This window comes from Trichomycterus rosablanca, chromosome 4 (assembly GCF_030014385.1).
Source record: "Trichomycterus rosablanca isolate fTriRos1 chromosome 4, fTriRos1.hap1, whole genome shotgun sequence".
In the NCBI taxonomy this organism is placed as follows: Eukaryota; Metazoa; Chordata; class Actinopteri; order Siluriformes; family Trichomycteridae; genus Trichomycterus; species Trichomycterus rosablanca.
Genome location: NC_085991.1, coordinates 52,830,715 through 52,842,617, shown reverse-complemented (window position 1 = coordinate 52,842,617; position 11,903 = coordinate 52,830,715). Strand labels below are relative to the sequence as shown.

Genomic DNA, 11,903 nt, shown 5'->3' with positions numbered 1-11,903 from the left:
GATACATAGACAGACACACAGATAGACAGACATATAGATACATAGATAGACAGACAGGTAGACAGACAGATAGGCAGATAGATAGACAGACAGACACTTTATTGATCCCAAAGGAAATTTAAGCCCCAGTAGCATGATACAATGCTGAAGCTACACTATAATATGAGTATAATATCCAGTGTTGTTTTTGTTCTATGCTTGAGGTCACTGTTGTGTTTGGTCACATTCTTCCATCCTTAATTCTTCCCAGTCAACATGTACTTTCCTGTTCTTTACACCAGCTAGCGGCGGATTCTTACAGTCATGCTACAAACGTGGCGGACGACTAACACGGAGCAACCAACAGAGTTCTTTTCTCATGTAAATAAATTCTCATTGATGTTTAATCTGTATAAAGGTGTGATTATACGAGTGTCGTTTATTTGTAAATTCGGGTTCTTCAGGGACCGTTTAAGCATTTTCGGTACACGGAGGGAGGCGTTAGCTGGTGTGCTAGTGTCGGTTTGATGATGCTAACTGTGTTAGCTTAGTAAGCTAAAACTGCGGTGACGTGAGCGTCTAAATAATCTGCCTTATGAGTTTGACATGTTATTAGCTGATCAGCTAGGTAGGAGCAGCAAGTATCACTCAGAACTAAGGCGCCTCAGCAGGAGCACTTTAAGGGATGTAAGAATTTAGACACGCCCTCTTCTCAGGAGTGTGGGATGATGGGAAATGTGTCTGTGTATAGAGAACAATAGAAATCCTCGGCGGATTAAACAAACGTGGTCGTATTTTGGTTCGTGCGTTATTATAATCCCAGAACCGCCTCTCCACCCCTCCCATGTATTAACCTTTAACCTGCGCACGCGGTGCTAATATCCAGCCGTGCGCTGATTAGCCGTCCTCATTACGGGCTGTAATTGTGGCGCCGCGAGCCCCGCCCCCTCTGCGCCGGAGCCGGTTTGAATATGTAAATGTTGGTGGTCTCTGTGGAGAGGGGCGTCGCGGTTAGATCCGCGGTGATAAACCCGCTCAGGCTGAGTGACAGTTCGCTATATTGGGGTCGCCGAGGTTGAGCGCGCACGGAAACGACGGCTAAAATAAAACGCTCTTTTGTAGTGAAAAGGGGGGTTAACGAAATGCCAGATGCGCCCCCTCCCACTTAATGCGTGATGAAAGCGCCCGATCCCCCTTAAGAGCCTGAGAGGGGAAACAGATTCATCCCCTGAAAGGTCGAGCTTCGTGAGATGGAATAAACGAGACCGCTCGATGCCAGATGCTACATTTTAATCCTACACTGTTCGGACGCTAACCGGCGGATTTAGGTATTTTAGCCAGACGCGCGGCTAGCGGGTGGCTAATGTGGAATATACAGCGATGCGGGGGTGTCAAAGTCCTTCTTCTGAAGTAAAAGCACTGCTGTAGCCTTTCAGGACTTGGAATTGGACTCTCTGTGCGCTATACGGATCTCCGAATGAACCCACCTCATGCAGGTGAAACATTCAGGAGCAACAACAGCTCAGCTCTAAATAGTCATAACGTTCCACACAGTCCATCAGAGGCTTCATTGCCTGAACTGAGTTTAGATAGACAGACGGACGGACGAGCTGGGAGCTGGAAGGCTTCTCACAAGGCTTTGAAGACTGTGTGTGGGAATTTGTGCATGTTTAGTCGAAAGATGACAGCATTTGTAGGCCTCAGTTGATGTTCCGGTTCATTCCAGAGCTCTTGAGTGAGCTAGAGGGCCTTCCCTAAACTGTTGTATGCATGTAATTCTGTTTATGATTGATTTATTACACCTGTTAGCAACTGTTAGGGCTGAAACACATGAATTAAAAGGGGCGTCCCAATACTTTTGTCCATATAGCGTATGATGCCAAGAGGCACAGCCGGCTTGCTGATGCCCATCCAGTGCCCACATTAGCATAGCAATACCCAGGTGTAGTACCACTCTCGTTTTAAAACACTCCGAGTGCCCATCGCCGTCAGCGCCGCCTCCTAAAAGCCCTTTTGTGCCGCGCGTTTTTGAAGTAGATCAAAGCCCGCCGAGCTCTTGGCGAGACATGTGACGCTCCCGCCGCAATCTGCCCCCGTATGCTTAAACGCCGTGGACGAGGAACGGCGGCGCTGGATTTGGATTCGCGAACGCCCCAACCCCACCTGTTCCTCTCTGCTTTTTTGGAACGCTTCCCACACACAGCTCGTCTGGACGTGTCCCAAATCAAACAGCATCGGTTTCTCGCCGCGGTTCCTCCGAGGGACACAAAAACAAACGCCGCTATCGATCTCACGACCCCGCGACTCCGAAAAGAGTCAAACCGCCGGCTGCACCACATATTTTATAACGTAGAGTTCGAAATATGAACACGCCAACTACGATTAGCTGAAGGGGATTAGCATTTAGCATCAAGGGTGCATGAATGTAAGTTCAAATGTGGGCAACGACGATGATTCATAAAACAAAAAAACCCACGCTGCACTGATCGGTTCTAAACGGGCGTCGCCCGCCCCCCTCCATAATTTTTGTACTTTTATCAGTTAAGTAAAGCTTCAAGAGAGCGTCCCAACATTTCTGGAAATTTGATGTAATAAACATGTTACATTTCTTACTGACTTTCTAAGCTGCTTATCCTAATCAGGGTCCCGGAGGGTGCTGGACCCTATCTTAGCTCTCAATGGTCTTTGGACCTTGGGAGAAAACCCACACAGACACGGGGAGAACATGCAGACTCTACACAGAAAGTACCTGGACCCGCTCCACCTGGGAATCGAACCCAAAACCTTCTTGCTGTGAGCCATCGTGCCGCCCACCTACTACATTTCTGGAAACTCGGTTTGTATATTTTCCCTCAGAAAAGCAAAATAAACCTGTTACATTTATAAATAAAAAAATGTTTATTATAGTTTATTCATTCACATCATTTAGCAGACGCTTTTATCCAAAGTGACCTACAGTACTGTGACTGTACACAGTCTAAGCAACTGATTGGTTCTAAATGAGCGTCGGTCGCCCCTCTCCCAACGCTTGTCCTTTCATTAGTTAAATAAAGGTTCAAGAGAATGTCCCAACTTTTCTGGAAACTGGTTGTATTTTCTCCTTCAGTGGATTTTTAGAAAATCACAATAAACCTGTTAAATCTATTACTTCAGTCAGAGACAATAAACAGTTGCAGAAATCATTAAAATACCAGTTATTATTATTTTATTATTATCATTATTATTATTATTATTATTATTATTATTATTATTATCCTTATTATTATTATTATTTTATTATTATCATTATTATTATTATTATTATTATTATTATTATCACTATTATTATTATTTTTTTTATTTTATTATTATTATTATTATTATTATTATTATTATTATTATTACTATTATTATTATTATTATTATTATAACTTATTATTATTATTATTAACATTATTATTATTATTATCATTATTATTATTATCATTATCACTATTATTATTATTATCACTATTATTATTATTATTATCATTATTATTATTATTATTATTTTATTTACATATTTTATTTAACAAGAATGATCAAATCTCATCATAAATAAGCTATAGGCTGCCAAATCGAATGAATAAATAAACAAATAAACAAACTGATTGGTTCTAAATGAGCTTCGGTTGCCCCCCTCCCAAATTTTTTTTTTTTTTATTAGTTAAATAAAGCTTCAAGAGAACGTCCCAACTCTTCTGGAAATGCGGTTTGTAGGTTATATTCTCTGTCAGCTGATTTTTTGGAAACCGTAATGGACCTGTTAAATTAATAAACAAACTTATGGGTTTTAAATGGGCGTCGGTCGCCCCCCTTCCAAATTTTTGTACCTATAAGAAAATAAATAAAGGTTTAAAAAAAGTCCCAACTTTTCTGGAAACAAAGTTTGTATGGTTTTTTTTAGTGGATTTTTAGATTTATAAAGAAAAATGTTTATTTATTCAGTCAGAGACAATAGACAGTAGCAGAAATCATTAAAATACCTGTAACTGTATGTTGTGATTATGTTTTTATTTTAACCTGATTTTGTATTTAACCAAAATGATCAAATCTCATCATAAATAAGCTACAAGCTGCTAGACCCAAACAAACAAACAAACAAACAAACAAAAACTAAGCTACACTGATCTAGATGGGCTTCGGCCTCCCCCCTCCCAAAGTTTATACTTTTATTAGTTAAATAAAAGGTTTAAGAGGTTTGTTTTTCTCTGTGGATTTTAAGAAAAGCACAATAAACCTGTTACATTTATAAAGAATAAATAATTGTTTTTTCATTCAGTCCGAGACAATAAACACAAAATACAAAGGCAAAATATACCTTCATATATATTTTTATTATTCATTCATTATAATAATTGCTCTCTGAATAAATGAAATATCTGTCTGTCTGTCTGCCTGTCTGTCTGTCTGTCTGTCTGTCTGTCTGTCTGTCTGTATATCTATCTATCTATCTATCTATATGTCTATCTGTCTGTCTGTCTGTCTATTATGTTTTTCTTTGAAGCTAATATTGTATTTAACTCAAATTATAAAAATAAAAAGCACTTCTTTTCTTTAATGTTGGGACGTTTCCTTTCTCGTCTGGCTTCACTGATGAGCACCTCAGATGGGTTCTTTAGAGACCTCAGACGGTGATTACAATCCGGCTCAAGTCGGGACCGAGTCTGAAGTGCCTTTGAGAGCGTTTTCATCCTGAGGTCCTGAAATACGGGCGGGGCCGGCCGGCCGGGGACTCGAGCACAATACGGGGGTATAATTGGGTTTTTTAATGTTCTCTCCGGCTGCTCTGATTGAGCCGAGCTCTTAAGGCGGAGTAATCACGGATTTCTCATCTGTACTTGGTTGGGAAGTGAGAACTGGAGTTTCGGCGTCTTCTCATGCGTCCGTTTAATTATAGCTCACTTATCGGCTTCGCTGGCATCCAGGAAGCTGTGAAACGTCCGTGAAGACGTGCTTTTAAGTTCCAAGAAATTGTTGCCAGGGCTTTTTTATATTAGCTTAAACTTTTAAACTGTTTAAAAACGAGCCTTTCTTATTCGTCCGTACTTTGGTGGATTCGGTGAGGCCAGTCCCATGCATGGAGAGTCACAGATGTATCAATAACCATCCAATTATGTTATTGAATTTTTAATAGGTTTCATCAGTGGAGCTATTTGGACAGAATGTGGCGCTTATCACGGCGTTGATAACCTCTGAAATGTTTACGCTGTTTCAGAATCAGGGAAAGACTTTTTAACTATGCAGGCTTGCTGCAGTCCATCCATCTGTAGCTGTTGTGATGCTTTGTGGTGTGACATGCAAAAACTCCCTCTGCAGCAGTAACAGCATCTTCTGTTTTACCCATTTTTTACCTGACAAACTCTCTCCTTTAGCTGCACTTCTGTGTTTTGCTGAACTGGCACCTTTATTTAACACTTTCCAGGTCCTGCAATCTGCTTCCCAAGGATCCCGACCGAGACCTGATGCATTTTTTAGGACCAAACAAGAGGACATGTCTGGGAAAGAGAGGACGTATGGTCACCCACAGCTTTCTTCACTCCCTACAATAACTAACTTAACCAGTAGCTGAAAGACGTTTAACAGAAATAACGAGCAGCGTCGGTGCTCACAGAGGCAAGAACTGCGGGCAATGTCGCAGCAAGGACGACCGGCGTAAAGCTACATCAGGAACGAGCTAATTAAAAAAATCAGCCTGCATTAAGCCAGTCACGACTGGAGCCATAATTGATTGTGTTAGCCTGTTAGCCGTATCGAACGATAAGACAGAATAGCAGTCCTGCTAATACACTAGGTGCTGTGGGAAGCAATTAGCATTGCTAATTTTGGGGTTCTTAATAAACCTGTGTGCGTCAGCTGATAACCAAGTGAACACGCGTGATTACGGCCGACGTATCTCCATTCATGAGCTGATTAGCATGTCTGCTTTACATTCAGATTAGCTGCATGCTGGTGAGGCTCAGGTTATCTGAGGATCTAAGGTTCCGGATGCTAATTGTATGCTAATGACTGACTGAAATCTGCATGTGTAATGTTTGGAGTCGTGTTCTTCTTCATTGCGGTTTTTGGCCAACTGAGGGGGCACGGGTGGGAGTCTTTCTATATATTACGGTTTCTCTTCCACAGATTTCCCAGAACCGTGATGCCTGACTCGGTCTAATTCTGGCCAAGGTACATGCACCATTACTAAGCTAGTACTATTTTAAAGATGCTCTGACTGTATTGGTGATCAATAGGGAGCTTTTTTGTAGTCGGATCTAAGGTTCCGGATGCTAATCGTATGCTAATGACTGACTGAAATCTGAATGTGTAACGTGGGGGGTCGTGTCCCTCTGTATTGCTGTTTCTGGCTGGCGAAGGGGGCGCGGAGGCACAGACGATTGATGTTTGATGTTTCAGCCTTGTTAGCGTTTATTCGCTCCAGGTGAGAGTCGTTTTATATATCGCGGTTTCTCTTCCACAGATTTGCCAGCTCCTCTGTCTGACAACCTGCTTTTCTCTTTTTGTAGTTGGATCTAAGGTTTTGGATGCTAATCTTATGCTAATGAGCGCTGGCTAAAATCTGCATGTGTAACGTTTGGAGTCGTGTCCTTCCTCATTGCCATTTCTGGCTGGCAGAGGGGGCGCGGAGGCACAGACGATTGATGTTTGATGTGCCAGCCTTGTTAGCGTTCATTCGCTCCAGGTGGGAGTCGTTCTATATATTACGGTTTCTCTTCCACAGATTTGACTGAGAATCGTCCACCAACCAAAAATATCCAGCCAACAGCGCCCCGTGGGCAGCGTCCTGTGACCACTGATGAAGGTCTAGAAGATGACCGACTGAAACAGCAGCAATAGATGAGCGATCGTCTCTGACTTTACATCTACAATGTGGACCAACCAGGTAGGAGTTTCTAAAAGAGTGGACAGTGAGTGGACACGGTATTTAAAAACTCCAGCAGCGCTGCTGTGTCTGATCCACTCATACCAGCACAACACACACTAACACACCACCACCATGTCAGTGTCACTGCAGTGCTGAGAATGATCCACCACCTAAATAATACCTGCTCTGTGGTGGTCCTGACCATTGAAGAAACAGATGGACTTCAGTCAGTAATTGTAGAACTACAAAGTGCTTCCAACAAGGAGGTGGTTTTAATGTTATGGCTGATCGATGACACACAAAGAATGATTCAGTTACTTTAGTATTATATTAATATTTATTATATATTTAAGCATGATACTATTCACAAAAATATTATGTACAGCTTTAAAACAGCAGCTTCACATTTATTGGTTCTAATCTGTGGATTATTTGGTAAAATCACTACATACCCTGTGTGTAGATACACTGAATATACGTTCAGCACAAAACTAACCTACCTCACACACACACACACATCAAAATATCAAGCTTTAATACACACCATAGGGCCAAAAGTATTCGGACGCCTGACTGTGAGCTTGCTGGATGTCCCATTTTACAACAGAGCTCTTCTGAGAAGCTTCCCACCAGACTTGAAGTATGTCTGTGTATGGGAATTTGTGCCCATTTAGTCACTCAGTTGATGTTCTGGTTCATTCCAGAGCTCCTGAGGTCAGGGAACAGGAAAGGGCCTTCCCTAAACTGTTGCTGCAATGTCGGAAGCACGTCATTTCCTTTATGTCATTGGTTTGTTACACCAGTTTGTTAGCAACTCATAAACTCTGGAATAAATATTCAATAAATACAAGGCGTGTCCCAATACTTTTGCCCATACAGTGTATAATACACACTTTATATATCCTACATATTCTATATATTCTATATATATTCTATATATATATTTGGGATCTATGGGGAGTTTTAAACAGTGTCGTCCACACTGCATCACAAAATACAACCTATTATTTATGTCACATATAAATAAATATAAGATTAATAAATGTAAAGCTATAGAGAACTGAGTACAGAATATCCAAATATATTAATCTCTAACGCCGATCAGCTTCTGTTAACAGGAAGAGGACGAACGGGTCACCGCTTCACAAAAAGATAGGACAGAGGAAGAAAAACGTGAGCGTCTATCCGCATCACTGAGGAAGAGCTTTCAGGATGGCGTTCACCTCTTCAGCCACGGCGGTCAGAGCAAACTCGAACTGCTCCTAAACACACAGAGAGAGGAGAGAGTTTGAGGTTTAGGTAGAATTCAGAACAATTTATCTTGCTTTTACAACCCCAAATCAGAAAAAGTTGGGACAGTATGGTTTTGACTTTTATTTGATGTCGGACAGGATGAACCTGAGATATTTTATGCTTTATCTGCTCAACTTTAATTTCATTTATTAAAAAAAATCCATTCCTGCATTTCAGACCTGCAACACATTCCAAAAAAGTTAGGACGGGGGCAATTTAGGGCTAGTAATGAGGTGAAAGCATCCAGGAAAAGCTGATGAGCAAAGATGATCAGAGGATCCAGTTTGTCCACAAATGTGTGAGAAAATGATTGAAATGTTTAAAAACAATGAACCTCAAAGAAAGATTGGAAGGGATTTGCATGTTCTTCCTCTACAGTGCAGAATGTCATTAAACCGTTCAAGGAATCAGGAGGAATTTCAGTGTGTAAAAGATTAATCTGAACGCTCGTGATCTTCCATCCCTCAGACGGCGCCGCATCAAGAACCTCCACTCAACACTAGCTGATATAACCACATGAGTGAGGGATTAGTTTATCAAACCTTAATCAAGCTCTACAATACAGAGTTACTGCATGAATGATACTTAACACTTTACTGTGCAAAAAAGAAGCCTTATGTTAACCATGTCCAGAAGCGGCGTCGACTTCTCTGGGCTAGGAGGCATCTAGGATGGACCATCACACAGTGGAAACGTGTATTGTGGTCAGATAAATCAGCATTCCAGGTCTTTTTTAGACCAAAGACGAAAAGGACCATCCAGACTGTTATCAGCAACAAGTCCAAAAACCATTGTCTGTCATGGTATGGGGGTGTGTCAGTACCAGGGTCTGTCATGGTATGGGGGTGTGTCAGTGCCCTTGGTAAAGGTCATTTACCCTCTGTGATGCAGCATTAATGCAGTAAAGTACGTTGAGATCTTAGAGCAACATGTGCTGCCTTCATGTCGTCGTCTTTTCCAGGGACGTCCAGCATTTTTCAACAAGACGATGCAAAACCACCTGCTGCAAACATTACAAAGGCGTGGCTGCGAAAGAAGAGGGTACGGGTACTGGACCGACCTGCCTGCAGTCCTGACCTGTCCCCAATAGAGAACGTGTGGAGGATTTTGACCCCGTACAGCTGCAGATCTTAAGACGTGTTTGCATGTTTAAGTTGTCAGAAAACTGTTGCTGTAATGACGGAGTGTATTTACTTTAAGTTCGTCAGCGTGTGGTTGATATTAATTACACGTGGCCCTTTTTTCAGAGTTTTTCTACATCTGGCACCCGACAAGTAAAATTTGGACGCCCCTGGTCAAAGGTGACGGTGAGGTCATGAGTCCAGTCTAAACATCGAGCTTAGATATTAAATTAAATGTATTTTTTAATCTCGAGACCCTCAGTCTCTCAGCTCAGGAGGACTGATCCACACCACTAATTATTGTAATTAAATCAATCAAGCGTCGCTGCTTTTCCCCCCGATATCAGAGCTGCTTTTCCTCACCACTGATTGTGGTTTGATTGGAGGGTTCCTTTATATTTATGTGTTTTAAGTCGCCCAAAACCACAGTAGATGTTTTTTTTTTAAAGATTTTTTTTATTTCATTGACATATTTTTATTGATTTGTTTTTACAGATATTTGTTTATTTTAGATTTTTATTATTTCTTTTACAAATTTTATTGATTTTATTTACATATTTTTATTGATTTTATTTACATATTCTTATCAATTTTATTTACAGATTTTAGTGAGTTTATTTACAGATTTTAGTGATTTTATTTACAGACTTTTATTAATTTTATTTACAGATTTTAGTGATTTTATTTACACATTTTAGTGATTTTGTTAACATGACGTGGTACCTTGGTGTGCACCATGTTGGCCCTCTGATCCCTCAGGTGCTCCAGCGTGGCAGCGATATCGATTTCTTTAGCACCTAAAACACAGACACAGAAATACAGGCTGAAATACAGGCATCTATCCAATCAAAACATCCATCCATTCATCCATCCATCCAATCAAAACATCCACTTATCTAGTTGCCTACCGACCCATCAACCTACCTGCATTCATATCCACCCACCTACGTATCCACCGTGTCCAGACTAACCTAACTACCTGCAATCATATCCACTGATCCACTTACTCACTAGCCCTACCCACTGACCTACTTATCCAGTTGTCTACCAACCAACCAACCAACCAACCAACCTACCTGCATTCATATCCACCCACCTACCTACCTACCAATCCACCAGCCTTGCAGCCAACCTACCTACCTGCATTCATAACTATCGACCCACCTATCCATCTATTCACCTACCTACCTATCCACCAGCCTCCCAACCTACCTACCTGCCTGCATTTACATCTACTATCTAGTTGACTATTGACCAACATAACTGTCTCCCCACCTACCCACTGACCTACCTATCCAGTTGTCTACCAACCAACCAACCAACCTGCATTCATATCTATCGACCCACCTACCCACCTACCTACCTATCCACCAGCCTCCCAACCAACCAAACAAATAGCCTACCTGCCTTAATATCCAACCACCTACCTACTAGAGGGACAGTGGTAGCACAGTGGGTAGAGCTTTGGGCTATCAACCGGAAGATTGGTGGTTTAAAGCCAGGCTCTGCTATGCAGCCACTGTTGGGTCCTTGAGCAAGGCCCTTAACCCTGTCTGCTCCAGGGGCGCCGTACGATGGCTGACCCTGCGCTCTGACCCCAGCTTCCAAACAAGCTGGGATATGCAAAGTAAGAATTTCATTGTACTGTACACCTGTATATGTATATATGACACATAAAGTAAATCTTTTATCTTCTTCTACTTGCAATCTTCTCCACCCACCTACCTACATATCCACCGGCCTCCAGACAAACATACCTAACTACCTGAATTCTTATCCATCTACCCACCTACCTAACAATCCAGTTGACTACTGACCAACCTAACTGCCTACCCATCAAACTAGATGTGTTTAATTGCCCCTCACACAGTGGAGGTGGGTGAGCAGTGAAAAAGATCTGAGAGGTTTTTATAAACTTTCACTCAAAAAAACCACAATAAAGCGTCCGAGCCTGAGAGCAGTGAGAGGCGTTTATTAAAAAGATGTGGGGTGCAGCCGGGGTAGGTCCGGGGTGGCGGGGCGAGGAGTGTTGGGTGTGTGTGTGTGTGGGGATGGGGGTTCTGGAGAGGGGAGAAAAAAGTAAAAGAGAAATAAAGAAAAGAGAGAGGAGAGTGATGCAGGAGAGGAGAGAGGAACTGAACAAAAGTACAGAACGCTTTGATTAGTGAGAGAGGAGAGAATACGGAGACGCCCGGGGTCCAAAACTCGCCCCCCACTCTCATCCACCCCACTCTCATCCACCCCATCCACCTCTGCTCTATAGAACCACAGGAGTCTGGGAAAGGGTCCTGCACACACTGGAACACCTGCCATGTGTGGGGGACTGAACCTTTCTACATACACACACACGCACACACACTCTTATACAAATACATTTACACACACACACACACACACACACACACACACACACACACACACACACACACAGACTTATATAAGTAAATTGATACACACACATTTACACACACACACAGAGACAGCAAATACATATATACACTGATCAGCCATAACATTAAAACCACCTCCTTGTTTCTACACTCACTGTCCATTTTATCAGCTCCACTTACCATATAGAAGCACTTTGTAGTTCTACAATTACTGACTGTAGGCCATCTGTTTCT

At 41.9% G+C, this 11,903-nt stretch overlaps 1 protein-coding gene across 3 annotated transcripts in view; it reads right to left on the bottom strand.

The window, feature by feature from the left end:
* Nucleotides 1-7,183: 7,183 nt before the first annotated feature.
* ptprn2 (protein tyrosine phosphatase receptor type N2) overlaps nt 7,184-11,903 on the bottom strand; it is a 259,239-nt gene continuing 254,519 nt past the window's right edge. For all 3 annotated transcript variants that reach the window (XM_062994511.1, XM_062994512.1, XM_062994513.1), the window contains exons 22-23: nt 10,003-10,076; nt 7,184-8,127 (exon numbers count right to left, since the gene is read on the bottom strand). In XM_062994511.1, coding sequence (XP_062850581.1) covers nt 8,056-8,127; nt 10,003-10,076 — 146 coding nt within the window. In that variant the 3' untranslated portion in view covers nt 7,184-8,055. The remainder of the gene's footprint in view (nt 8,128-10,002; nt 10,077-11,903) is intronic.